At 53.7% G+C, this 26,793-nt stretch overlaps 1 protein-coding gene across 4 annotated transcripts in view; it reads left to right on the forward strand.

Annotated features, from left to right (window-relative positions):
* Nucleotides 1-26,793, forward strand: part of OGDH (oxoglutarate dehydrogenase) — a 66,192-nt gene that overhangs the window by 15,522 nt on the left and 23,877 nt on the right. The window contains exons 2-6 of one of the 4 annotated variants that reach the window (XM_043588367.1): nt 479-727; nt 11,320-11,511; nt 12,855-12,945; nt 18,662-18,706; nt 26,141-26,256. In XM_043588367.1, the coding sequence (XP_043444302.1) occupies nt 506-727; nt 11,320-11,511; nt 12,855-12,945; nt 18,662-18,706; nt 26,141-26,256 (666 nt within the window). In that variant the 5' untranslated portion in view covers nt 479-505. Of the gene's footprint in view, nt 1-478; nt 728-11,319; nt 11,512-12,854; nt 12,946-13,061; nt 13,165-18,661; nt 18,707-26,140; nt 26,257-26,793 lie in introns of all 4 variants that reach the window. The other 3 variants (XM_043588366.1, XM_043588369.1, XM_043588368.1) reach the window with 3 other exon arrangements.

Genomic DNA, 26,793 nt, shown 5'->3' on the forward strand with positions numbered 1-26,793 from the left:
TTTGGCTCAGGTTATGATCTCACAGTCCGTGAGTTCAAGCCCCATGTCAGGCTCTGTGCTGACAGCTCAGAGCCCAGAGCCTGCTCCAGATTCTGTGTCTCCCTCTCTCTCTACCCTACCCCACTCACACTCTCTCTGTCTCTCTCTCTCTCAAAAATAAACACTAAACAAATTTTTTAACAAAAAAAGAAAATGTCTTTCTCACTTTGTAATTAATCCTGATCTAATCCCATTGAATAATCCTTGTTGCCTTTTCTGTGATTGTGTCACACGATGCACAGACTTGACAAGTATCACAGGTCGATCGTTGCTTCGTTTCCCTCCTATGAGACCGAAGCTGCGTCTCCCCCTCAGTGTCATGTCAAGTGTGGGCCTGGGCACTGGGGCGGGGCACAGGGTCCCTGGTGTGTCCGCCAGTCTTTCCTGGTGGCCTTGTTCGCTAAAACACTTTCTGACTTCTCTTCCCTTTCTTGTGCAGACGCTCGCGAGAGGCTTCGGGACGAGAATGTTTCACTTAAGGACTTGTGCTGCTAAGTTGAGGCCGTTGACGGCCTCCCAGACTGTGAGGACGTTTTCACAAAACAGACCAGCCGCAGCTAGGACGTTCGGGCAGGTTCGGGGCTATACCGCCCCCGTTGCTGCTGAGCCCTTCCTCAGCGGGACTAGCTCCAACTATGTGGAGGAAATGTACTATGCGTGGCTGGAAAACCCCAAAAGCGTACACAAGGTAAGGCTCTCCGAGCAGACGTCTTCCTGTGTTTGGTGTCTCGGCCTGCCATCGGCTGGGCATCCAGGTAAGTGCCAGTGTGCTGAGGAGCCCTTGGGAAGGCAGGCGGCTGGGAGCCCCACCGACCGGAGTCCTCCACATCAGCCCGACCATGACCGCCACGCCACCGGAGGAGTGCTTCCCTCCCCTTGACAAGCCGCGCACTTGAGACTTGCTTCTGAGAACAGAAGGCCCATCTGCCCTGCGAGGGTGTGAGAAGGATGTGCTCCACCTCCAGCATCTCCCCGAGGACGCTGCAGGACACAGACAGCGGAGACAGGCCGTGGCCAGAGCGGCGACCCTGTTGGATGCTCCCCAGTCCCGTCATGCCAGGAGCACCTCAGAATCATCACATTGGTTTCTGCGCAAATGGCATTTCCAGTTAGCGTGCCATGTTTTTCCTCCTGTATCTGGAAGTGAATTCCCTGCAGGCTTCTTTCTGATGTACTTCTGTTGCCTGTGAGGCACGTCCTCCCGGTCACCCGTGTGCATGAATCCGCCCACAGGGCAGGCCTGGCCTCTAAACTTGACTGGTTCTGACACCCATTTCTTGTGTTCACATTGGGTGAAGGCCCCACGGTAGGAACCAGAGGGTGGTGGGTCCACAGGTTGCCGTCATGCCCCGATGCAGGCCAGGGGAGGTTTGGCGGAGACAGTGCGTGTGAGGTGCTCAGGGCCTGTGCAGAGGAAGCGCCTGACGGAGCCTGGCTGCCATGCGCTGCTGGCCTCGCCCCTTCCTCACTTGTGAATCTTAGGGTCTCATCATCAGAAGGCAGCCTGCTTCCATCAGGCCCCCAAGAATCCGCTTTACCCTGAAATGGTAGTGGTGTGTAAGGTTGGATACGTTCATGTGACTGCCAGAGCCGCTGGCCCTGTTTCGTTGCGAATGCCCTCCTGGTCTGACCTCACTGCTCAGGGCACCCAGCCAGTCATTCCCTACCAACCTGGAGGCCACTGGCTCCCTGAACAAGGTGAAGCCTGGTTTCCTGTGAGAGTAGGTGTTCCCTGGCCTGCAGACAAAGACTGCCCACAAGTGCGCTGTAGGAACGGCCGTGCCTGGCCGGCTGGCAGGCACTCTGCAGGCAGGTGTGCACGGTGCGCTCTGGAGGGGTCAGGTCGGACAGTCGTCTGGTGCCCCAGCCTGTCCCTCTGCCTTCCTTTCCCCAAACACAACCTCTTCGTGGAACTAGCCACATCTTGTATGTGTGCTGACGGGCCCAGGCTCAGGAGCATCCACACCAGTGCCTGGCCTCGGATTGCATTGCAGTTAGGAAGCGCACCGTGGCTCCGGCACAGAGCACAGACAAGTGGGGCTGACACGGCACCACGGCTCCTGCCGGAAGCTTCTTGAGAAGGTTTTTATGGGGATCTGATTATAGACCATGACACCTAAATGGGGCCAGTTTTCCTTGAAAAAATTTTTTTTTCTATTAGGTTTGCTGTTGTTGTCAGTAGTTTGAGTTAATATCATTATGACTATTATTACTGGGTTTTTTTTTCCAAAATCCTTTTTAATCTTTATTTTTGATAGCGTGAGCAGGGGAGGGGCACAGAGAAAGAGAAACAGAATCCGAAGCAGGCTCCAGGCTCTGAGCTGTCAGCACAGAGCCTGACACGGGGCTTGAACTCACCAACCACAAGATCATGACCTGAGCCGAAGTCGGACACTCAACCGACTGAGCCACCCAGGCGTCTTCGATTATTACTGGTTTTGGGGTTTTTTTTTAAGGACTTTTTTGAGAATCCAAGAAGTAGTGCGTGCAGTCTGGGCTGTCAGGGAGCCCCCTGATTTCATTCCCACTCATCATCACCAGTAACAGGACTGGTCTTAGGCCAGCTGAGGCCCTGTGGACACCTGGGATTTACTCTTTAGACCAGCTTTTGGTTCAGCAGAAAAATTGAGGGTCAGGTATAGGGATTCCCCATGTACCCCCGGCCCCCATGCCCGGTCTCCCCTACCATCGGCACACATGCTGGGGTTACGACATTTATCAGGCTGGGGAACCCACGCTGACACATCTTCTTCGCCCAAAGGCCCCTCGTGGTGGTATGTGTTCTGAGGGTTGGGACAGGTGCCAAGTGACATGTATCTCTGTCATGGTTTCCCATGGTATCCCAGTGTTTCCACTGCCCTCAAAGTCCTCTGCACCCCACCTGTTCTTGGAAAGTGTTTTTACCACATGGTTTCAAGGAAGCCCCTCAGAGGTTCTCAGGCCAGGAAGGGGTGGCCATGGTGCCCGTCCATCCTGGGAAGGACAGCACACCGACAGGTCCACTGACAGGCACAGGTGCCATGGGGCCAGGGTTTTGGGGGGAATTCAGGAGGGGCATGGCCCTTGGACTCTGCAGGCCAGAGCGATCACCACATGGAGATGCCACAGAGACATGGAGGACGCCAGAAAGGGACTTTTCAGTTGAATGAGAGAGTACGCACAGGCTATCATCCCCGAGTCCGATTTTACATGCTAGTTTCTGTTGCCAAGGTCCTTCAGGGGGTGCATGTCAGTGGGTGTGTCCTCGTCCACCATCCCTACCCTGTGGAATTGATCACTTCTCCAGGTTTCCTTGGAGGCCCCACACCTGTGTACGTGCTGTTGCAGACACACAATCTGGAACTTTCACCAGATTTTAGAGGCATCAGTGACTACAGAAGTCCTCAGAAATAATTGACTACATTAAGAATGCCTCATTTGTTCTCGTGTTTTAGAACCCATGGTTCAGGGAGAAATGACGATTAGATTTTCAGGTTTAGACTGAGTGCCTCTGATCCCCCACTTGTGCGTTGTTGTGGGGTACGGCCTCCTTGTCCTGAGGGCTGCTTCTGTCCCCTCCTCCGTTGGCACAGAACTTGTTCATATTCGGCAGGAACAGCACAAGCTTAGCATCTCCCCTCTCTGCCCTACTGCACTTAGCTTTCTGATTACTTCTGTAACATTTCCTGTAGAGAGAAGAGTACGAAGTGAGCCTCTGTGAGGAGACCCACATCCACCTTCAACGGCACTCTACAGTTTGCTAGGCCTTAAACCTCTTCCTTCCCCGCTCATTTGTGCTGGTTGGTTTCTTGGGGGCAGGGGCGGGGGCGGGGGTGGCTGGGAGAGTCTGAAGGCAGATCCAGACCTGAGTCATTTCCACACGGCTCTAACCAACACAGGGATGTCTTCCTAACCACACCTAACAAAGTTAACAAGATAATTCTCTAACACCTAATCCTCAGCCTCAGCCAGCTGCCAACTGGCCAACTTACGGTTGGTTGTCATACCCCTGTTTTTAAAGAACACTTCTATTTTGAAATGTCTAATTGTGGAAATTGGTAAAGTAATTGAGCAATTTGGAGTCACAAGCCCCTCATGCTGCTGGTGCCCAGGTCAGTGGCTGGCCCCGACGGCGCCTATATGGGCTGCAGGGGCCCCCAGCCCCTCTGTGCCCCCTGCTGCGGCCTCCCCCACTGTCCCCTCCAGTCCTCCACACCTTCCCAGGCACAGCTCACCACCTGACCCCCTAGGAACCCCCAGCCGGGGCTTGTGATGTCAGCCTGCGAAGCCTCCCTCATGGGGTCTCAGACATTCTGGGGACAAGTCAGATGGCAGCATCTTTCGTTTATGTCTCAGAAACGCATAGAATCAAAGGCAGATTGCCCCATTTATGTGTCAGACAGGCAGGCATTGGGAGCCCCTGAGCCCTTGCCAGGCCCCATTTGTGCACGGAGGCACGTGCCCACCCACACACAGAACGACGTCAGCCCTGGTGCTGGCGGGAGACCCGCCAGACCTGTGCTCGCTGGGCCCCCCACAGCCTCAGAGCTTGCTTCCCCCACCGGGCCTTCTGGTGGCCTTGGCCCACTTCCTAAATGCCGTCTTCCTCTTTTCATAACCGCATCAGTTTCTTATGCCATTCCTGGGTCGGCTCCAAGTGTAATGACAGCTCTGGTCCAGCTCGGTCACCTCACCCGAGGTGGAGTCTCCAGATTCGGTCCCACCTCTCGGGGCTCGGTCGTGCCCCCCTTCTGGCCTGGATAGCTCTGCCTCTTCCACGCTCATAAAACACAGTCCTGTCGTTTTCTGTAAGTGAACCAGACCAGCAGGGAAAAACACAGCCCCCAATTCATGGTGACATGTGCCTGCTCGCTCTGTGGTTTTGAACCATCCCGGGCTGTGCTTGGAGAACCGTGGGCTGGCCCCTGGGGGCGGGGGAACACCTATGTTGAAGGTCCTTGGAGCGCTTTGTGGGATTTTGGTGAGGGAGGCTGTGAGCCTCAGCCATAGTGGCTTTGTGTATTAAGTTAACCAAACAGGTGGAGTGCTTACCCTGACCTTGGTATTCAAGGGGCTTTCCACCTGCATGGTTCAGTCCAAGGATAAAGTGAGCACGTGTGAAGAGTGAGAAGCAGGAGTAGCGCCTTCCCTTATGCGTACATCAGCCCAAGGACAGCGGCGGGGCGGCTGTTGGGACTCTGCAGGGCCCTGTGTGCCCAGGCCAGGTGCTGCCTCTCCTGGGTGGGCTGTGATGAGCGAAGCCCCGAGGGGTCTGAAGATCCTCGGGCTCTCAGGGGTTGGAAGTGAGCCCGGGACTCAGAGCCCACGAGGGGACGTGCTGCAGGCCTAGGAGGACCCACCGTCACTGTCTGGAGGGACTGCCGCCTTTAGTCCCTCAGGCAGAGCCCCGTCACTGTCTGCGGAGTCCACGGGCAGAGCAGAGGCCACTGTCCTTGGCTGGTCTTGGGTGGTTGCTGGCATTTTGCTCGTGCGCCCTCTGGAGAGATGGTGGCAGAGCCTACCTAGAGATGTTCCCTCCCCCGTGCTGTGCTCTGACTGCACGTAAATTCTTTCAGTCTCTGTAACCAAGGAAGTCCCAAGCAGAACCCCCAGTTTTTAGCTGCTTCTAGTATGAAGTGTTCCACGGTGGCAAGGCAGTTCCTGACCCCAGTGCGTGGTCAGTCCTTGCCTTCCAGACACAGTGTCCGTGGATGGAGGGGTCAGAGCCCCACTGGAGGGCAGGCATACACAGTGTATTCAAGGAAGGCCGGGACCCAGTGTTTGGCACAGATAGAGCACTTCAAGGTGGGTGTGGGAACCGTCCAGGGCAGCCTTTGCATGTACACCCACGCCATGGCTGGGCTGCCATGCACAGTCACCTGGATGCTTAGGAAATAACACAGGGCCACCAGCACACTTCCTGAGCCCACAGAGCCCGTGTGCAGGGGGCTGGGGAGGACAGAAGCCTGGGAGCAGTACCTGCTGGCCCCAGTGCCACCCTTAGCTTGGGGAGCTGCTGCTGCATGTCTGTAGGGATTAGCCTGAAGCAGCCAAACCCTTGTTTCAGGATGACCGGTGGTCACTTAATGCCCCAAGTTTCATGTTTGTAGCAGCTAAACATTGTTAACATTGGAACTTAGTAACACGGTTGTCTGTGAATGTGCTGGGTCCGACCCCAATGACTGTGGGTCACTAGATCATCAGCCTCGTGGTGGCCTTTGAGCCTAGGGTTTGGTCCGTTCCGAGGTGGCCAGAGGCTGCCTCACCCACACTCCCCAAGCTGGCTTTACAGCAGGGTCCTTGGCAGGATGCCAGCAGAGGGTGGTGGTGGCGTCAGGTGACAACATGTGCCAGACCAGGGTGTGGCGTGCAGGTGCATGGTGCCCCCTGGTGGAGCAGCGTCTGAAGGGGACTTTGGAAAAGGGGAAACGGTCTGGGCACCCTAGAACCCAGAGGCATACAATTTGGTGTCCAGAATCAGCATCAGTCGCGCCCGTGGTCAGTGTTGATCAACAGCTTCTGCAACAAATCTAAGTATCCTGCTGCTTTTCAAAGCATGAGCAGGTGTGAAAGTGCCAGACATGCTCCTCACACTTGCAGGCGAGGCGTCGGGCACACACACTGCTCAAGCCGCTTCCCTGAGACAGGCTTGTCGCCACAGGGCCCTTCGGTCACACGCTGTGGGGGCCTTCCTTCCCAACAGCAGAAGGGCGCCAGGTAGCACGTGTGCCACCCTTCCGAGACCAAAGGTTCTTGAATGGCCTCTGGCATGAACTCCACAGCCGGGAACTCGGCCCAGAGGCGCTTGTGATCTGCTGACTGAATAATTTAGGGCAGAGTCCACTTGGCTCACTGACCTGCTCACACCCATGTTGCTGGTGAGCAGTCCTATGCTGACCAGTGCCAGCACCTTCTCTGAGCTGAGGTGAGGCCTCTGGACTCTGGAGGCTGCAGGTGTCTACAGCTGACCCCCCACCTGGCACCTCACCTGACCGCCATCTAACCTCCCACCTGGCACTCACCTGGCACCACACCTGACCCCCCATCTAACCCCCCACTTGGCACCTCACCTGACCCCCCCACCTGGCACCACAGCTAAACAGCACACTTGCCGGACCCAGCCTGTGAAGGAGTCTGAACCTGATTTATCTCAGTTGAACACCTACTGTGTGCAAAGCCTGGGGACATTGCAGAGGAACAGGGACCTGTTTGCAGCCTTGCACAGGCTTCCTCTGCTTGGCTCTCAGAACGTTGGGACTGCAGGGAGCGCCTGGCCGGTCTATGGGAAATTGGGGGAATGCGGGTACCATGGCTTTTGGGACAGAGCTTCAATTACCTAAAATTTAAGAATTGTGGGTTCATTTTGACCAGAATATTCCACTCATTTATATTCAGAATGTACCGTGTTTTGGTGGTGGTCTCAGCCCCACAGCTCCACTGATGGCTATGCCCCCTTCCCACGCAGCCTCTGCTGGCTCCAGCCCTTTCTCTGGTCTTGTCTCCGGCAGGTCCCTCGGGTCCTCTCCTTGGGCTCCTCATACCAGCCGTCCCCCAAGCACCGTCTCTTCTCATCTCCGCACCTGTGCTTGCTGCTCCCGAGAGAAGGGAGGGCTTCCCACAGTCATCCCCCTGGCCCCAGGCTTCCGGGACACTGCATGAGGCTACCTTGGTGTCACCATGGGACCAGACTTTGGAGTAAAGTGCTCACCTTGTGTGTGCGTCCCGTGTGCCTTTGGGAAGAGTGTTCACGTGCAGGGAGAAGGTCATGGGAACCCTCTGGTCCTGGCAGGAGGAGAAGCTGGCACCTTTTCGTATCCCCCTCAGGCCACCACTTCCTCCAGCGGTGGGCAGAGGACTGGGTATCCATTACTGGCCACCGGAGGCCACTCTCCAGACCCCAGACAGAAGCCAGTTCGGCTCGGCTTGTTTCTCGAGGTGTTCAGAGACCTGTGCTTTCTCCTCACTCCTTGCTGGGTCACCCGAGTGACTGCTGGAGGCACAAGTCCCTGCGCTGTGGACTGGGGCATCCACACAAGAGCACGCGATCGTTAGAGATGAGTCTGGCTCAGAGAAAAAGAGAACTTCACTGAGGTGGCCAACATGGACAGGGTTTTTCTTGACAAGAGCTTGGGGCCACCTGCCTTGATGGCACATCAGCCTCATACCTTCAGGCTCAAGGAGCCTGTGGGCAGGCACAGGTGTCGTCTTCTGGAAGCTTCCTCCTCAAGGAGGGGAGGGGCGCCCCTGAGCAGTGCTGCAGCCTTGTGGTCACCTGTCTGCACACAGGTCTGTAAAACCTGCCATCCAGGTGTGCGTGTGAGGGCTGTGGTTGTTAGATAGGAACCTCTCTCTCCAGGTGGTGGCAAGGGGCCCCAGTCTGGAACGGGCGGGCGGAGGTGAGAGAGAGAGGGAGAGAGAGAAAGAGGCTCCTAAGGGAACAGAAAGCACTAGAGGGACAAGACGCACCCTCCACTTTCAGGCAGAATTTTCTGAGGTCTGACCGACATGAGTGGCAGCACGGCAGCGGGTTTGCAGGTGTGCATGGCCTCCCGGGCTGTTGTCCTTGGGCGGGTCACATGAGGGCAGGTGCCCAGCCTGGCCGGGTGTTGGGGGTGAGCACCAGGGGAGCGGGTGCTGGCTCCCTGCTTTCTGCAGGACTGCCACCAACCAGTTTCTTCTGACCGCCTCCAGCGCGAGCAGGGTTCGTGGCCATACGTTTGTCCTCGGCCAGTTGAAAGTCACCTGGAGTTGTATTCTGAGCACAAAAGAAGGTCAGAGAGAGGAGGCCCGATGATGGCGATCGCCCCCTTTCTCAGGGCCCTGGGTGGACGGGCCCCCACAGCCCTTGTCTCCCAGCTGCGCCCTTGGTGTCTGCTGGAGAGGCCTTTCATTTCGTCATCTGCTTGGCGGGCGGCGGGGGGGGGAGGGGGGGAACGGGTGAGCAGGGCCGTGTACTTGGGGTTGCCCGCCAACCTGGGTCCCCACTGCTCAGGGCTGCGTGCCGGTGGTTCTTGCCTGGCTGCTGCTGCCGTCTCAGGCAGGGGGCTTCTTTCAGGTCAAGGAGAGCCCTGGGCCACAGCCACTCCCCAAATGCAGGGGCTCCCTGAGACCTGCTGGCAAAGCTCCATGAGGTCAGAAGTTGGGGGGGGTGTCCTTGTAAGGAATCAAGTGGGTGCCAAGCAGCAGGGATGAGAGGGTGGGGAGGGCAGCCTCATCTTCCCCAAGGAGTCCACACTGAGGTGGCCTCTCTTTCCCTCCAGAGACTAAGGCAGCTGCCTTCTCTGGTGGACATGTGTCAGAAGGGCCAGCATAGTAGGACGATGTTTGAAGGGGGAGGGGGGTGGCCCTGGGCCTCTGAGTCCTGGATTGCACAGGGTGTCTGGCCTTAGGTTTCATGCCACAAGGTGCTTTTGTGTTAAGCAGGTGCCCCCAGAGAGCCACACTTCCCTCCCACCGTCAGCTGGCACACTCCAGCTTAACCAGAAAGGTAAAAACAGTTAAAGCGTTTTAGAATTGTTACTGAGTTCTAAATCACATAAAGTATACAACTCAGTGTTGGACAGTCATCTTGTTTCTGGTTTGATTTTTTTTTTAATTAGTTTTTTTATTTTAAGTGTGTTTATTTTGAGAGAGAGAGTGAGAAAACCCCAAGCAGGCTCCACACTGTCAGCACAGAGCCCGATGCGGGGCTTGAACCCACGAACCCTGAGATCATTACCTGAGCCGAAGTCAAGAGTCAGACACTTAACCTACTGAGCCACCCAGGTGCCCCTAAAAACCAATTTTTCTGAATACAAAAGGAATATGTTCTTATTGTAGAATGGTTTAAACATTCTGCAAAGCTCCCTCAAAAGTGGCTGTAGGGAGAAGCCAGACTGTCCTGCAGGAGGCGGTGCTCTGGGCCAGCACAGTGAGCCGGTAACACTGGTGATGAGCTTGTGAGCGGCCACTGAGGGGCCATGGACTCAGTAGGTCTATGCCCTGAACAGCACTGAAGAGCCCTTCTGAGAAAGCCAGAAGACAGCGAGGACCAGTGTCCTCAGCAGACCCACTCGCTGCCCACCGAGCCCCAGCCAAGCCACTCCAGAAATGGTCCTGGTAGCTCTTCCTGGGCGGACGAGCACAAAAGTCCAGTGACATTCCTCCTGTCCAGACTTTCCACGAGTCTAAATCAGAGCTTACTGACGGAAGAACCTTGGAAACTGGAGTATGTGTGGCCGACAGGAAAGACAGTGTTCTCGTGTTTCTGAATTTGCCACTTTTCAATAGTGTTCTTTTCTCCACAGGAATTTTACTGAGTTTTCATCTCCCTGACCTCTAAAATATTTACTTTAAGCCTCATACCTTCGCATGAGATGATAAATTATTCTAGTTCGTGGTATCTGCACAGATCAGAAATTGGATCATCCAAACACGGGATAAGCAAATGTAGGAGGAAGAAGTAGATGAGGTGGCTCACATGGGCTGGAGGAAACTGCCTGCAGGTCACGTGTGAGCGTCTTTCCCCGCATGAGTTGATCTTTACAGCAGACCTGTGAGAAGTACTTGTGTCTTCCGCTCACAGATAAACCGAGCCCAGCAAGTCAGGAGGCTCACCAGGATGTCAGGGCCAACATACCAGGTCTCCTCTCTGAGCTCGCTCCCTGGGCCCTTAGCTCCAGAGTCGCCCTCCTGAATTACCAACGAGACTGTTTGTCTAGGGTCCGGTGAGGGAGCCCGGCAGGCCGCCCGGTACAAGCTCCCGGCTCCTTACAGGCCCTGGTTCCATTTTGCACCTGGGGACACGAGCATGAGCAAAGCCAGCCTGGGCCCCCAAGGCTGTGCCCAGTCTCTGGGGTTTGGAGACGCACTTAGGATGCCCCTTCCCCCTCAAGTGGTCTCGTGGGGGAAGCTGTAGAGCTGCAGGCCAGGGGCCAGGAGCTCTGGTCTTTGCGATAACCGGACTGGGGGCAGATGGGGTGGGAAGGCCCGCGTTCACCTGCCCCCCGGGCAGCCTGCCATAGAGACACTCGGCATGTCACTGGGGTGTGGCATTGCTGGGCGACGTTGGGCCTTTGGGGTTTTGATGGCAGGGCAGCTTCAAGTCCTCTGCATCTTGGGGTGGGGGTGAGGAGGGGTGTCCTGTGGGGATGCTGGGAGCAAGGCCCCGTACTTCAGGCTTGGGATCAGGCCGTCCAGCAGAGGAGCACATCAGCCCCCCCAGGATGGGACTTGCCTGCCAAAAACAGAGCTCCTTTGGGCTAAAGATGAGTCCTGTGTCCTAAGTGATCAGGATAACGTGAGTTCTTTGTTTGTCTTTAGTCATGGGACATTTTTTTCCGAAACACCAATGCCGGAGCGCCCCCAGGCACCGCATACCAGAGCCCGCTCCCCCTGAGCCCAGGCTCGCTGTCCGCCGTGGCCAGAGTGCAGCCCCTGGTGGAAGCCCAGCCCAACGTGGACAAGCTGGTGGAGGACCACCTGGCAGTGCAGTCGCTCATCAGAGCCTACCAGGTAGGGCGCTGGCCGGGCGGTGGCACATCTGTGACACCGGGCGCTCCGCGTGAACTGTCCTATAACTAGCACCCCACCAACCCTGAGACACACCCTCCCTGCCCGGGGGCCTGGGGAGCACACCTGAGATGTGCCAAGACGGAAGGAGCCAGGACAGTTTGACCCTGTTTGCAGATGTGAACAGCTCCTCATTTCTTCCCATAAGTTGGCAAGAAGAGCTTGTGGGCAGGGAAAGAAGGTCATGGCTGGGGGGTGGGGCGGGGTCCTAGCCACCGGGAGGGAGCAGTGACCAGGAGGGGTGTACCCCTTCTCAGTCGCCAGTGCCCGGATACAAGAGAAAATGAACCCTCAGAGTTGGGGACAGAAACTGAGCCCGCAGACACGTGAGGGTGGAGCAGTGTCCAGGAATGTTCCAGTTGGTGATCAGCACCACTGAAGGGAGTGTCAGGGCAAGTGGGGCTCCCTTGACATTTCTTCACCTGACGGGGAAGAGCCCAGAATTCAAACCTAAGCACCTGTTCAGAGGGTAGCCCCGAGAAGGATAGGAGGAGAAGTCAGGCCTGGGGTGTCCCTCCGGGGGTCCCTAGACACCCAGGGTGTCCCTCCCGAGGTCCCTAAGCACCCAGGGTGTCCCTCTGGGAGTCCTTGGCACCTGGGCTTGCTGCAGTCTCCTCATCCGTGTTCTGTCTCCAAGAGACTGCACGGCTGGGGCAGGTGGCATGGGGGAGGGTAGTGGGTCCTGGCGAGCAGACAGAGAAACTCCAAGCCAGTGGCCAGCAATGCTCTCCAGCATTGTTCAGTTGAAAGAGGCATATTGTGTGGCTTCTGACTGTCGCCTGCCTCCTGCAGCCTTAGTAATGTCACCTGGTCCCATGTCCCTCCAGCAGCCGCCCCTTCGCAAAGAGCTAGCACACAATCGTGGGCGAAACAGTCAAGACTTAAAACTGGGAGGGATTTTCTTCCTTCTCTTGCTCCTCGGGCAGTTGGGATTAGATGGGAAGGCCCTGTGCCTCTTGGCGGGCCCGGCCGGGTGTAGGGCAGACCCCCAGTGGCCACTGCCCCCCCCCAACTCTGGGCCAGCACCTGCTCATCCCCTCTCAGGGTGCAGAGGTGCTGAACTGTGTGGCTTCACGTGGGAGTGAGCACCCAGCATGTCCCGCTCCACTTACCCAGGGGGCAGCAGGGCTCCCCAAAACTGATCTCTGAACCGCCAGGTTCATCCGTGAGCACAAGTGTGCTTCACGATGACGACTAATCTTGTTGTTTTGGGTTCAGGTTGGACCAGGTGTAACATCCCCCACAGCCCGGGTCCTGCTAACGCCTGCCTGTGTTATTGCTTCCAGGTCAGGGGTCACCACATTGCAAAGCTTGATCCTCTCGGCATTAGTTGTGTAAATTTTGATGGTGCTCCGGTAACTGTGTCTTCAAACGTGGGTGAGAATGCGTCTGTAAACGCTAATTTTAATGTAATTTTACTTTTTTTACCCCTTCCCTCTTTTTTTTCTCCTGTCCTCTTGTGTGTGACCCTTCCCTCGCTGGCCCGCTCGTAGATACGAGGGCACCATGTAGCGCAGCTGGACCCCCTGGGAATTTTGGATGCCGACCTGGACTCCTCCGTGCCCGCTGACATTATCTCATCCACAGACAAACTTGGTGAGGGTCTGGGGGCGGCCAGCGCCGCGCCGCCGCCCGGTGTCACATCTGTGGCGGCCAGGGTGTCTTCAGGCGCCAGGGAAAGACTCTGAAGTTTCCTTCGTTCTGATCACTCAATATTTAGTGCGTTTGGGACGAGTTACGTTTATCCCAGCTTTTCAGCCAGACAGTGTGAGCTCAATTGTCTGGGTCTCAAAATTGGAGAGTAAAATTTGGGGCAGAAAAGGTTTGTGGCACAGAGGAAAAGATGGCCTCATTGGGCAGGCAGGTCAGAAGACATGCCGGAGGCCAGCTCTGCCGGCTGGGTGTCCAGATCCCGGTGCAGTGCGGCCTCCACCCCTCCAGGGACTCTTCTCGGGGCCGTGGGCACGCGCTGTGCTCTTGGGCACGAGACATGGCTGCCTGTAGCGGGCGGGTCCGTGCTGTGCGCTGGCTGTCAATCCGTAAATGCTGGTGATCACACCGAGGAAACTTTGGAAGGTGTCCCGGCGTGCAGGGAGGCGTGTGTGTGGCGCTCGGGCACTTGCTGTCACGCGTCCCCACCCTTCCTTTGCCACCGCGCAGCACAGGGCGCTGGGTTCACCCTGCAGCTGCTTCCTCCAGTTAATCTGCTCTCGGTTACTGTGCCACTAACCTGTGCTGAGACGTGACTGATCTCGAAATGGCCAGGCGTCCACAGACACACCATGCATGCTACTAAAACTGACGATTGCCTACCTGCCCAACGCTGCCCTATCGGGGGGATGGAACCCACCTCCTCGAATAACGGTCTCCCGCACCGTAGTGTCCCAGCACCCCGTAGGCTAGGTTTCAGACCGAATCGCTGCCATCTCCACTGGAGAAACGCTGCTGGGGGTACAGGGCTTCCTCCCTTTCCTCTCCACCCTGCAGCACTCAGGCCCCACTCTACCAATGCTTGCCTGTCCTGAAGCCCTGGCTGGCGCCTCCAGTCCTCCCCAGGGAGTCCCCTCCAGGTGTGGAAGGCAGGCGAGCCGCCTGGGGCCAGCTGGGGGCCTGGGGCCTCTCTCCCAGAGACCAGTGAGGGCCTCGGAGGCTAGTGTTCCCAGACATAGGAGGTGGGGGCTGCCATCTCCCACCTGACACCGCATCCCATCTGGGGGCATCCGTGCTGGCAGGGTGCTTGGTATTAAAGTGGACCTTTCCTGCTGGTTATGGGCTCTCATTAGCACTGCAGGGAGGGGGGCGCGCAGCTCTGCTCTGCCCCATGTGAGGCTGGTCAGGCCAGGACCGAGCTGCATCCTGCGGGCTCCGGCACAGGATGCTTACAGGTCCCCCGGCTGGTCCGTGCAGGGTGGGAAGCCTGTGGACTCTTCAGTGTCTGTTCACAGCACTGGCCCGGGGCAGAGGCGGGGGTCAGGGCAGGGCTTACATCATGCTTTCCAGTTCTTTCTGGGCTGCTGTGGCCTCCCCTTAACATTCCATCTTAGAATAGTGTCCCTGGGCATTTGTGCTTGTGTGAAGTTGAGCGTCAGCACGGAATAGTTGTGCTGAGTTCTTGCTTTACGTGCAAACACTGGAAATAGCGAGGCTGCAGGTGCAAACACTGGAAATAAATCTGTAGGAATGTCAGTTTGGCACGTGCAGGTCTTCAGGAAAACAGCCGGTCCAGCCTGACCGCTGCTCATGGACCCAGGCACGGGCGCTAACGTGCCCATGGTCTCCTCTGGGCCACAGGCCTGGCCTCAGCACCAGCCCCCTTGGTGGGAGCGGCTGTGCACCTCCGTCTCCTCATCCGTGAGGCTGTTGCAGAATTAGATAAACTCGTTAGAATGCTGCCTGGAGCTTCCTGAGCTCCGTGGGAGTGTGAGCTAGTGCGGTGCTTAGCAGTCTTCTGACGTAAGTAGCTGTCAGACCTCGTGGTCACAATGAGAGCAACTGAGGGGGCAGGCAGCCTGGGGTCACACCGGAGTCAGTAGTGGTGAGGGAGCCCAGAGCCACGGCCGGAGTAGGGTGGCCTGCACGTTCCATGTGGAGGTCTCGGGGACGCACCACCCAGTCACGCGGCAGCTTCCCTGGGCCTGGGACCCTCTCGCACCTCCTCCAGGCTGACCTCTCCTTGTGGAGGTGAGCACAATTTGTCTATTCTCTTATGGGGAAACCGAGGCTGGGGAGAAGCTCGCTCCACACACGTTTGAGAGCACGTTCTGCTGAAGAATCACGTGGGAGGGGGCACAGCGCTGGGCAGGCGTGGGCTCCGGAGGCAGACAGCACGTGGTGTCCCGTGCTGAACTCATGTGCAGTGCCAGCATGGCTCGTGTCCACTTTTTTATTTTAAAGAAAGTGGATTATGTGAAATAGTTTCCACGAAGCTCTTGCCCCTTGGCCAGTATTGAGAAGGGGAAATGCTGGCCTAGGGTCTGTACCCTACCATCTCGTGCCTTCCAGCACCTGAATAAACAGATACCAGTAGCCAGGCTCATACCCGTCCCAGCAGGCTCTGTGGCCAGCAGTGCTCCTGGACAGCCAGGGCTCCAGGGTTATGTCGGATGTGGCGCACACAGAACACCGCCAGTGTGGCAGGAATGTTGAGGACATGATTATTTTAACTACGATTTTAAATTTACACTAATGTTGGTACAGTTTCTGAATGAGGCCACAGTTGGGTAGGTGATTACTGGGAACGGGGCACCTTTTCCCACCTTTTGTGGGGAGCCAGGTGTCCCAGGTGGGCCCCAGTAATGCATCTTCATCTGTGTCAGGTTGTACTGTCAACCCCACGTCTGTGGAGGAGAGTCGGGAGCGCTCACCTGAGAGGCCCCGGCACACGCTCCACCTTGAACCCCAGGGGAGGCTGTGGGGGGGTGCATACAGGATTGGGTTTCCTAGTGAGGCCTCTTCTGCTTGGTGGGAAAGATGGATCAGGGTGTGACGGATGGAAAGGTCTAGACAGAGAGTCCTGTGGAGTCTGGGCATTGCCATCTTCGCTACAGACTATGGACGCAGCCACGTTGCCTCGCCTGTGTGCGGTTCTGCCTTGGGGCTGGTGTTCTGTGCCCGCAGCCCTCGCTTCCTTCCTTTGGGTGGGGAAGGAGCCGAGTCACCCTCGCATGGTCTGGGGCACCCTCGGAGGGGTTGTTTACCATGGTGTGAGATTTAAACACAATTAAAGGGGGCCCGAGACAAAATCTGTAAAGAGCAGGGAAGAACCTCACGGTGCTGCTCCTGTTTGCCACCATTGTTCACATTTGAGTTCAGTGCAGGGCTGGGGTGGGGCGGGGGGCGGGGCGTGGCTGGAGACCCCTCGAGCTCAGCTCCAGACCTGCACAGGAAAACTGGTGTGACGCTGAAGCCTGCCCCGTGAGCGCTTTGGCTCCCTGCGCGTTTGCACAGAAGCGTTCACACTGTGAGTGTGCAGTAGAGCACTGTGGGTAAAGGCCACGTGCGCACCTTAGTTCGGAATACTTTATGCTGAAAAGTGCCGTCCGGCCTTCCTCACATCCAGACCACAGTCACAGTGGAAAGTATGAAACGGTGAGAATCACCATGTGACACAGAGACGGAGTGCACAAATACGGTTGGACAAACAGGGCCCATAGACTTGCTGGTGCAAGGTTGCCACAAATGTGTCAACTTCTAAAATTTGTTAGACCGATCCTGTCTGTGAAGTCCAACAACGCGAGGTGTGTCTGCAGTTACAAAGCCAAGTCAGAAGTGCAAGATCACGGCAGCATTGATGCTTGAGTGCATTAGTGGGGGACAGGGCTGCCCTGCCCATCTTCCTGGTCTTCCTGGTTCTCCCCACCTGCTCCAGTAATGGGGCCTCTCTGCCCATCCTCCTGGTCCTCCCCACCTGCTCTAGCAATGGGGCTTCCCTGCCCGTCCTCCTGGTCCTCCCCACCTGCTCCAGCAATGGGGCCTCTCTGCCCATCCTCCTGGTCCTCTTGGTCCTCCCCACCTGCTCCACCATTCCACATCCCCCAGGGCCAGTTGTGCTCCCTTGATGGTCGGGGAGAATAACTAAAATAGAGTTGATTTTTTAGTCAACTTTCCTAATTTCAGAGCAACAGAGAACAATTCACTTAACGTTTAGGGACTGCCATGTGTGGCGTGCGGAGCCACCAGACACCCGAGTGAAGAGCTGGGAATCAGGCTGGAGTCAAGCCAGGGCCACAGGGGCCGTGCCCTGCAGAGGTGTCCTGCTGGACGCCCCAGGGCACCGTGGCCGAATCCCAGCCTCTCCACGTCCAGCATGGTGTCGCGTGTGGATAGCTCGGGCCCCCATGCACTTTCTGTAAATGACAACCAGAATGCCGCTGCCGCTCCACTCGCCTTCAGCTGGTGTCTTTGTTCATGTTTTATTTTAAAAAGACAAAGAAGTACAGATGAAACTGAACACGTCCACATAACCAGTACAGAGTGAACAAATGTAAACATTTCAGGACATTTCGTGTGTTGCCTGTAGATTGTTAACAGATGTGGCCCCCTACATTTCCCTGTTGGGTGGGGGTGGTCGCCTGGTGTGGCCCTGTGTCTTAATTCTGAGCATAGAAGGAGAAAAATGAAGATTCTTTATTCTTGCCTCAAACCGAGTATCCGCACTTCTGTGCAGAACTTGACGATCTGTTGTCTTAAGAGCCACCGGCTCTGCGGTCTTTGCTAGGTGCTGCTGTCCCTGTGGGTGGGGAGGGGGACTTACCACCCAGAGCAGGGGTCCCTGCCTGCCCTGCCTCAGAGTTTTCACTCTCAGCCCCCAAGACGGCATCCACTGGCCTTCCTCTGCACTCCCAGGGCAGGGACCAGCTGCAGTGACCGTCAGTCAGGCCTGGGTGCCCCGCTGCCACGAACCTCCCCGGGCTCATGCCCCCTGCTGGGTGACCAGGGTCAGAAAAGTGCTCTGTGCGTCCAGACAAACGTGTGGGTTTTCGCCAGCGGCCCGGAAAGCGCCAGGAACGGTACAGGCACTGAAAAGCTTGCAGCGGGAGCCATGTGTAGGCCCCCTGGGTGGTTCTCTGCAGCCGGGCTCCCCCCCAGCTCTGCCGTGTAGCCAAGGGGGGGACCGAGGACCTGCATGTGTCCTCTAGGACCCATCAGAGTCTGGAGGTGTAGGTCTGGTCTGTTGCCTGGTGCTCCCGATTCTGAGGACGGTATGCTAGACATTAGGCCTTCTCCTTTTCTGTTCCCAAAGCCAGCTGGGTTGGGTGGGTCTGACGTCCCAGGAGAGGCCTGTGTCAGCCGCTTCTTCCAGACGGGACGGGACGGGTCGGGAGAATGTCTTGCCGCTACTGCGGTGGCTGGCCCGCATCCCTCCCTCAGGATCCCCTCACTCCTGCTCTTCCTGAGCGGTTTCCACACTTACCCCAGCAGCTCTCAGCCTCCAAGCCCCACCCTGTTCCCTTTTGGTGTCTGTCTGTGTGACGGTGTCTGTGCTCCCCGTGACCGTGGTGACGGTGCAGGGTTGGGGTGTCTGGGTCCTCAACTAACTCTTGCTGTCTTTTTCCTCCTGCGCTCACCCATGCCACCTCACTCTGCCTCTCAGACCTTGCAGTTTTCAAGGAACGACTCCGAATGCTAACCGTAGGAGGTAGGAAAACAACGAGCCTCTCCCCTTTCTTGAGCCGAGGACTTCATTTCAGCAGGATGTGCAACTTTTCCCAGCATGCCATTTGGGGAAAGTTGACTGTTGATTGTCCCGTCATTCGGCTGTCACCCAGCAGGGGAAGCCACTTCTGTGTCGTCTCTGTCCCTGTCCATTTTCACCTCCTGGAGTGTGTGGCCGCTGCTTCGCTGGGCTTGTCCGGTGCAGGTGGCCTGTGGCTCCTGCCGGGGCCGGCGGGGCCTGACGTCACATGGTGTTGTGCATGTCGGCTCCTCCTTCCCACCACCTTCCGTGCTGTGCCTTCCACGGGGCTCTGGATTCTTTCAGATTCTGCTTCCCGGGCGTTTTGGACAAGATCTCTCTTTGATCTTCCCGTGTGTGAAGGACACCTGAAGTACTGTAAACACGTACTTCATCGAGTAAGGAATCCTCAGTGACCTGTGCTTCTGGGCAAAGCGCCTTTGAGGAATCCAGAGTGAGGTGCTGGGGGCCATCTGCCTGTCGTCATCCCCCCCACCCCCCACCAGTGGCCAGTCTTACCCACGCCAGCTGGCGCTCAGAGGGTCTCTTTTTCCTCCATCATCCCATAGCTGTGACTCTCATCCTGATTGCACTTGTGAGATCGCTGTAGATTCACAGCAGCTCTAAGAGTTCACAGGGGTCCCCCGTGCCGGTGTGGCCACACGTCACCTCGGGTCCTTCCTGCTGCCCTTCTCAGCCCCAACTGCTTCCCCTCCATCCCACCCCGTGGAACCCCTGGCAGCCACCACCCTGGTCTCCATTTCTGTGATTCATCATTTCAGGGTGTTATGCAAATGCAGTCATAATACGTCGCATTTTGGATTTGGCATTTTTCAGTCAACGTGATTTTTCTGGGTTTGATCCAGGCTGCTCTGTCACTCCAGCTTGTCCCTCCTTGCTGAGCGGCACCCCTTGCCGTGGGCTCCCACCGTTGTGTCCACTCCTTACTCATTAAGGGACCTTCACGTGGTTCCCATTCTTTGGCTCATAGAGTCTTTTGAGAGGCAAAATTTTAAATTCTGATGAGGTCTGTTTGTCAGTTTTCCCTTTGATGGATTGTGCTTTCATTGCCAAGCCTACGAACCTGAAGATTGTCTCCTGTGTATTTTTCTAGTGGTTTTTCTAGGTTTGCATTTTACATTTAAATCTGAAAAAAGGCTTGTCTGCGTTTACAGAGCGACTTGCTGACATTTTGGTAACGATGGTGCTAAACCTACAGCTTGGTTAAAGAGATTTTCTGTCTTTACTCCATTGCCTCCCAGTCCATGAACGTTGTATGCCTCTCCGTTTATGTAGATCTTTTTTGATTTCTTTCGTCAGCTTTTTGTAGTTTTCAGCTTACCAGTTCTGTATGTGTTGTGTTAGATTTATACCCAAGACTTTTTTTCTTGTTAATGTTAGTGTCTACGTATCATTACCAATATCAAGAAATGGAATTGATTTTTGCATTTATGTTGTATCCTGTGGCCTTTCTGAGCTCGCTTATTCTAGGACTTTTTTTTTTTTTTTTTTTTTTGTAGAGTATTTAGGATTTTCTGTGTAGATAATCATGTCACCTGACAATAGGAACAATTATTTCTTCCTTTCCAATCCGTGTGTCTTATTTCCTTTTCGTGGCTAATTGCCCTAGCTAGAACTTAGAGCACTGTGTTGAGTAAGAGTGCTGAGAATGTACATATTTGCCTTGTTTCTGGTCTTAGGGGGAAAGCCTTCAGTCTTTCATCACCAAGTATAATATTAGCCACGGATTTTTTTGTAGATGCTCTTTATCAAGTTGAGGAAGTTCCTTTCTATTCCTATTTTTGCTTATTGTTATTTATGAGGAAGAGTGAAAATTTTCTGTATCTGTTGATATAATCGTATGATTTTTCTTCTTTAACCTGAGAGTATGGTAGATTACATTGATTGATTTTCAAATATTGAACCCAGCATGCATTGCTAGAACAAACTTCTCTTGGTTATAATTTTTTATACATATTCCTGCAACTGTGCATTTCTTGTATTTATATTAATGAGGGAGATTTGTCTGTAATTTTCTTTTTCAGCTGTCTTTGTCTGCTCTTTGTGTCAGGGTAATTCTAGCCTCATAAAATGAGGTGTTGTTTTTTTTTTTTTCTTTTCTGTTTTCTGTTTTGGAAGAGATTACATATATTGGTGTTCATTCTTTTTTAAACATTCGGTAGAGGGGCACCTGGGTGGCCCAGTGGGTTAAGCATCTGACTCTTGATTTCAGCTCAGGTCATGATCTCCCAGTTCGTGGAATGGAGCCCCATATCAGGCTCTGCACTGACAGCACGGAACCTGATTGGGATTCTCTCTCCCCTCTCTCTCAAAAATAAATAAACATTTTTTAAAAGTGCTTAAACATTTTCTAGAATTCTCAAACCATCGGGTTTGGAGATTTCTTTTTCAGAAACTTTTTATTTATGAATTCAATATCCTTAATAGTGGTAGAGATATTGCAAATTATCCGTTTCATATCAGGTGAGTAATGCAGTTTGTATTGTTCTAGAACTGATTCATTTCATATGAGTTGTCAAGTATACGTTGTACATGTATAGAGTTGTTCGTAGTATTCCCTAAGTATCTTTTTTATTTCTGCAGGGTCTCTATTGATAGCCACTTTTATTCCTGATATTGGTAATTTCTGTCTTTTTCTTTGTTAGTCTTATTAAAGGTTTGTCAGTGCTATTGATCTTTTCAAAGAACCAGCTCCTTGTTGCACTGATTCTTCTCTGTTGTTTGCTATTTTCAATTTCAGTTGATTTCAATTGATTTCTGCTTTTATCTTTATTTCCTTCTGCTTTCTGTGTGGGGTTTCCCCCCTCCTTTTCTAGGTTCTTGTGGTTAGAGCTTATATTACTGACTTAAGACTTTTTCTCTTTTTAATGTGTGTGTTTACTACTGTAAATTTAGCTGTCCCACACATTTTGGTATGTTGTATTTCTTTTTCATTCAGGTCATTGTATTGATACCCTTTAATACTTCTTCTGTGCTCTGTGGATTATTTAGGGTCATGTTGTTTCATTTTCAATAATTTGGAGACATTCCTTTTGTCTTTTTGTTACTGATTTCTAATTTGACTCATTTGTGGTTAGAGGGTGCACTCTGTTCAATTCCGCTAAACTTGTTGAGGATTTTTTATGGCCCAGGGTGTTGTCTGTCTTGAGTTCCATGGGCACTTAGAAAGAACGTGTGTTCTGCTACTGATAGGTGAAATGTCCTGTCAGTGCCCATTAGATCCTGTTGGTCGATAGTCGTTGAGTCCTTCTACATCCTTGTCTATTTACTTTTTCAATGAATTACTGAGAGAGAAGAGTTGAAGTCTCCAACTATAGTTGTGAGTTTCTGTTTCTCCTTTTGGTCCTCAGTTTTTGGTGCATATATTTTGTAGCTCCACTGTTGAGTGCATGTGCAATTAGGATTGCTGTGTCTTCTAGGTGGATTGACCTATAGTTATGTCATGCTCCCTCTGTGTCTATTAACTTTCTTTGTTGTGATGTCTAATTTAGCTGGTAATAATAGAGCCACTTCTGCTGTTGCTTGGGTTTACATGATATATCTTTTTTCATCCTTTTACTTTTAATCTGCCTGTAAGATTATAGTCAAAGTGGATTTCTTAGACAAGTATATAGTTGGGTCCTGTTTTTTTGTTTGTTTGATTTTTAATCCACTCTGCCAATCTCTGTCTTCTAATTGGTGTATTTAGGTCATTTATATTTAATGTAATTATTGTTATGCTAGAGCTTAAGTCTAACTTCCTATTCTTTCTTTTCTGTTTGTCTTCTTTTTCATTTCTTGGCTCTTTTTCCTGACTTCATATGGATTTTTAAGCCTATATTTTATTTATTTATTTATTAACGTTTACTTACGTTTTTTAGTAATCTCTACACCCAATATAGAGCTTGAACTCACAACTCCGAGATCAAGAGTCATATGTTCTTCTAACTGAGCCAGCCAGGTACCCCAAGCCTACATTTTAAAATTTCACTTTTATTTATATATAGTATTTTTGGTCATATTTACATGTTTTTAGTAGTTTTTTTCTGCCTTTTTTGTGGTTGTCTAGGTATGATATTATATATATAGAACTTACCATAACCTACTGGTGTCGCCGTGTTACAAGTTCAAGTGAAGTGTAGAAAGTGCACCTCCCTGTACGTCCCTTTAGCTTCCCCATTTAAAGTAAAATTGTCTTGAATACTTACTCTGCCTACATTTAGAACCACATCAGGCAGGTCAGAGGCTTGGCATCACATCAAACCAAACTTAGAAGACCCAGAAGGAGAAGGAAATCTGGTTTGTTTGCCTGTGTTTTGCCTTCCATGTCCTGACTTCCTCCTAGTGTTTAAGAGCCCTTTTGACATCACCTCCTTTCTTTGTAGAGCACCTCCAATAGCCATTCCTTAGGTGACAGACTCTCTTCATTCCCTGTAACTGAGGATATCTCCATTTCCCCTTCGTTCCTAAAGCGTGTTAAACCTGGCACATGGAGTTCTAGGGAGACAGCTCTTTCCTCATGCTCTGGAAAAGTGTGCGGACCCCACTCTGCCCCCTTGTTCCTGATGCAAAACCCTCAGTCATGCAAGTGGTTTTTCCCTCCAGGTGAGGTGTCCTGGACAACTGCTACTTTTGAGACTCTTTCTTCATCTTTAATTTTGAGAAGTTTATGCCGTGTTTTGGCGTGGTCGTACTTGGGTTTCTTGTGTGAGTTCGTACCATGTCTTGAATCTGTGGGTTGAAGTCTGTGGCCATGTTTGGGGCATTTCAGCCATTATTTTCCAAGTCCCTTTTTTCAGCTTCCCTCTCCCTCCTCCCCTTCTGGGATTCATGGGCACAACACAGTCTCTTGTTTTATGTCACGTGTCTCCGAGGCTTTCTTCGTTCATTCCCCAGTCTGCTTTCTCTCTCTCTTTCACATTACTTCATTTCTACTATTCTGTTTTCAGGGTCCCCAGTCCTGTGACCCTAATTCTGCCCCTGAGCCTATCTGCCAGCTTTAACTCAGGGCTATTGCATTTTGCAGTTTCAGAATTTCCCATCTGGTCCTTCTTGGCGTCCCCAGTCTTTGCAGAGACTTGGTTCCCCACTGTCTCTGTCACATTCTCATTGCTCACCAAAGTCGTCTGAGGACGGCTCCTAGGGAGCCCCCGCCAGGTAATCCCCAGCGTCCGTGCCACCGGCTGCTGGTGTCTGTTGCTTGTCTTTCTTCATTCAGTCTGCAGTGTTCTTGTTGTGACGGATTCTTTTATTGAGACCAGGACGTGCGGGTGTTACCAGACTTGGAGTCTCACTCGGAGCTCTGTGACAGCAGGGCCCGTCTGCACACTGCTGCGGCAGGGAGGGGCCGCCTCCTCACTGCCAGCTTGGGGTGCGCATCCCGGTCCCCACAGACCCCGCTGACACTAGGATGGGGAAGTGGGCTTGTGCACAACCTCCCGGAGGGAGTGAAGCCTGAGCTCCATCCTGGGCCTGAAGCCTTGGGACGGGGCCAGAGATTGGCATGCATGGCAGCCTGGCAAGGGTGTGGTCTGTGTGCTTGGGTAGAATAGAGCCGTCATTGTCAAAGCTCTCCGTCCTGTTCGGCTGCCCCTCTCCCGACCCTTTAGAGTGGCTCTGATTGGGGCTTTTTTTTGTCTGCATTTGCAGGAGTTCACAGATCTCTGGTTCTTTGCCCACATCTGGGGTATGGGAGCCCAGAAGCAAATCTGGGGACCTCACTGGCTGGTCAGCCTTCTTCTCCACCCTTTGACATTGTCTTACATTTTATGTAGGATGTCTGGGTTCTAGTTGCGGTTAGTGGGGAAGAGATACGAAGATGTCTGCTCCACCTTCCTGGAAACAGGTGTCTGAGGTTCCGTTTCTCACGTGAAGCAGGGCTGGCCGTGCAGAGGCTCACTGGGACAGCCCCAGAGTGTTCAGATAAGGTGATGGAGGCAAAGAGCCGTGCTGAGGCCAGGGGCACTTTATGCTGAAAGGTCATGGCAGGCTGAGGGTCTCCGGGTCAGAATGTTCCCGAGAGTAGCCACGCCTGGTGTTTTCATCAGCTAGGGAGAATGCCCCTCTCCCTGCGCCCAAAAGACTTTGGCTGCCCCCCGTGACTGCCGCGCGCTGGACTGTGAACGCCCAGAGCCTCCCTGGACCTATGCGATGGCCTGTCCTCATTCTTGGTAGAATAGCGGCAGGACACGGACGCATGGGGTCACCCACACCACTGCTGCCATTGCTACCCCCACGTGAAAAAGCCAGCAAAAAGTGTTTGAAAAACAGAATTTGCTTTGAAGACTTACAAAACGTGTGCAGAATTGCTAAAGACATAAAGGCTGTGGTTCCCATGGCAGCTTGAATGGGAACACCGGGGGACTCCTGGCCCATGTGCCGCCAGTGAGTCAGCTCTGGGGATGGGGCCTGGAAATATACAATTTTACAAACCTCCCAGCAGTTCAGACACAACTGTATTTGCCGGCAACTGCCTGAGTCCTACACTGGGCCATCGCGTCTTGTTGCCACTCGGGTAGGCAGAAACCAGGACACAGTCTGACCTTGCACAGCCAGGTGACAGAGACCGCGGCGTGCTGGCGTAGAGCTTCCCTGTCCGTCCTGGCATCTGGGATGCTGGTGTGAAGTGACCCTGCCTGCTGTGTCACCCAACAGTCTGCCAGGTCTCCTCCCGTGACACTTACCTTGACACGAAACAAGCACGTCATGCCTGAGAAAGAGCCCTCCCTTCACGTTTTTGTCAGTTTGAAATACACTTTCAGATACAGAGGCGCCTTGTGTGGTTGGCAACGTAGAAAATACTAGTGGTTAGTCAGCAGGTCCTTGCTGGTGTGGTACTGGGGGCACCTGTGCACTTCCACTTGCAGGATGGGTGCAGATGTGCGGTTCCTAGAAGGGAGGGACACCTTCATCCAGGGCGGCCACGGCCCATGCCCTCACACCCCAGTCCCCTGGTCCCCCAGCCCCCCCAGCCCCGCCCGCCACCTCCGCACACAAGGTCCTAGCCCTATTCTACACCAGTTCTTCAGTGTCTACCTGAATTCCTCCCTTAACTGCTTCTCTTTTGCTTTCTGATTAACTTACCCAGTGCCTTTCTAAGTCAAAATTTATGTCCTTGGGACCTTGAAGTACAGTGCTTCCTAAATTATGAAAAACTGGTTCACTGGACTAGTACACACATAATATGGACGTTTTTCCTGTTTAACTACCACACCAGTAATGTTTACAGCTGTTTGTTGCTAAAGTTTGTGTTCCTAGCTATAAGACATTACTTATTTTCATATATATCAGAGGTTTTTATGACTTTGCTCTTCTCTTTTCTCTCCCCTGGGGAGTCCCTTCCCCTTTCCATAAACTATGGCCCCCGTGTGGCTGTGCCCCTCTCTCCTCACCATGCAGGATTCTACGGGCTGGATGAGTCTGACTTGGACAAGGTCTTCCACCTGCCCACGACCACGTTCATCGGGGGACAGGAGTCGGCGCTTCCTCTGCGGGAGATCATCCGGCGGCTGGAGGTGAGGGGGCACAGGGTGCGTCCACAGAAACCCAGTGCACCTGCTACAAACCTGAACAGACAGGGGCTTCCAGATAGGGTGGGGGCAGGCAGGGGGTGGGGGAGGGCCTCCCGGGCAGGGGGTGGGGGAGGGCCTCCCGATGAGGCAGTTGTTTGTCTTGTTTTCTGTTTGTTTTTTAATGTAAGGTAATGGGGAGCATTTTTGCTATTTTGTAGGTAAAGATTCATGCTTTTTATTTTTACAATCAACCATAGAAGAGAAAAAGCATTTCTGTGCGTCCCAAGCTCAGTGGCTTGCTTCGGGAGTGTGAGGTCCCCCAGAGCGCGAGTTCCACCTTCTGGGCCCCGTTGGGAACGAGCCCCAGGCCACCCGGCAGGTCCCCACCCCAGACAGGGTCCTTCTGTGGTTTTCTTCTTTTCCTTCTCCTTTCTGGGGCTGGGCCTCACAGCCTGCTGGGTGCTGCGCGCGCGCGCACACACACACACACACACACACACACACACACACACACACACAAACACTGGGGCTACACAGGGC

This window comes from Prionailurus bengalensis, chromosome A2 (assembly GCF_016509475.1).
Source record: "Prionailurus bengalensis isolate Pbe53 chromosome A2, Fcat_Pben_1.1_paternal_pri, whole genome shotgun sequence".
Classification (NCBI taxonomy): Eukaryota; Metazoa; Chordata; class Mammalia; order Carnivora; family Felidae; genus Prionailurus; species Prionailurus bengalensis.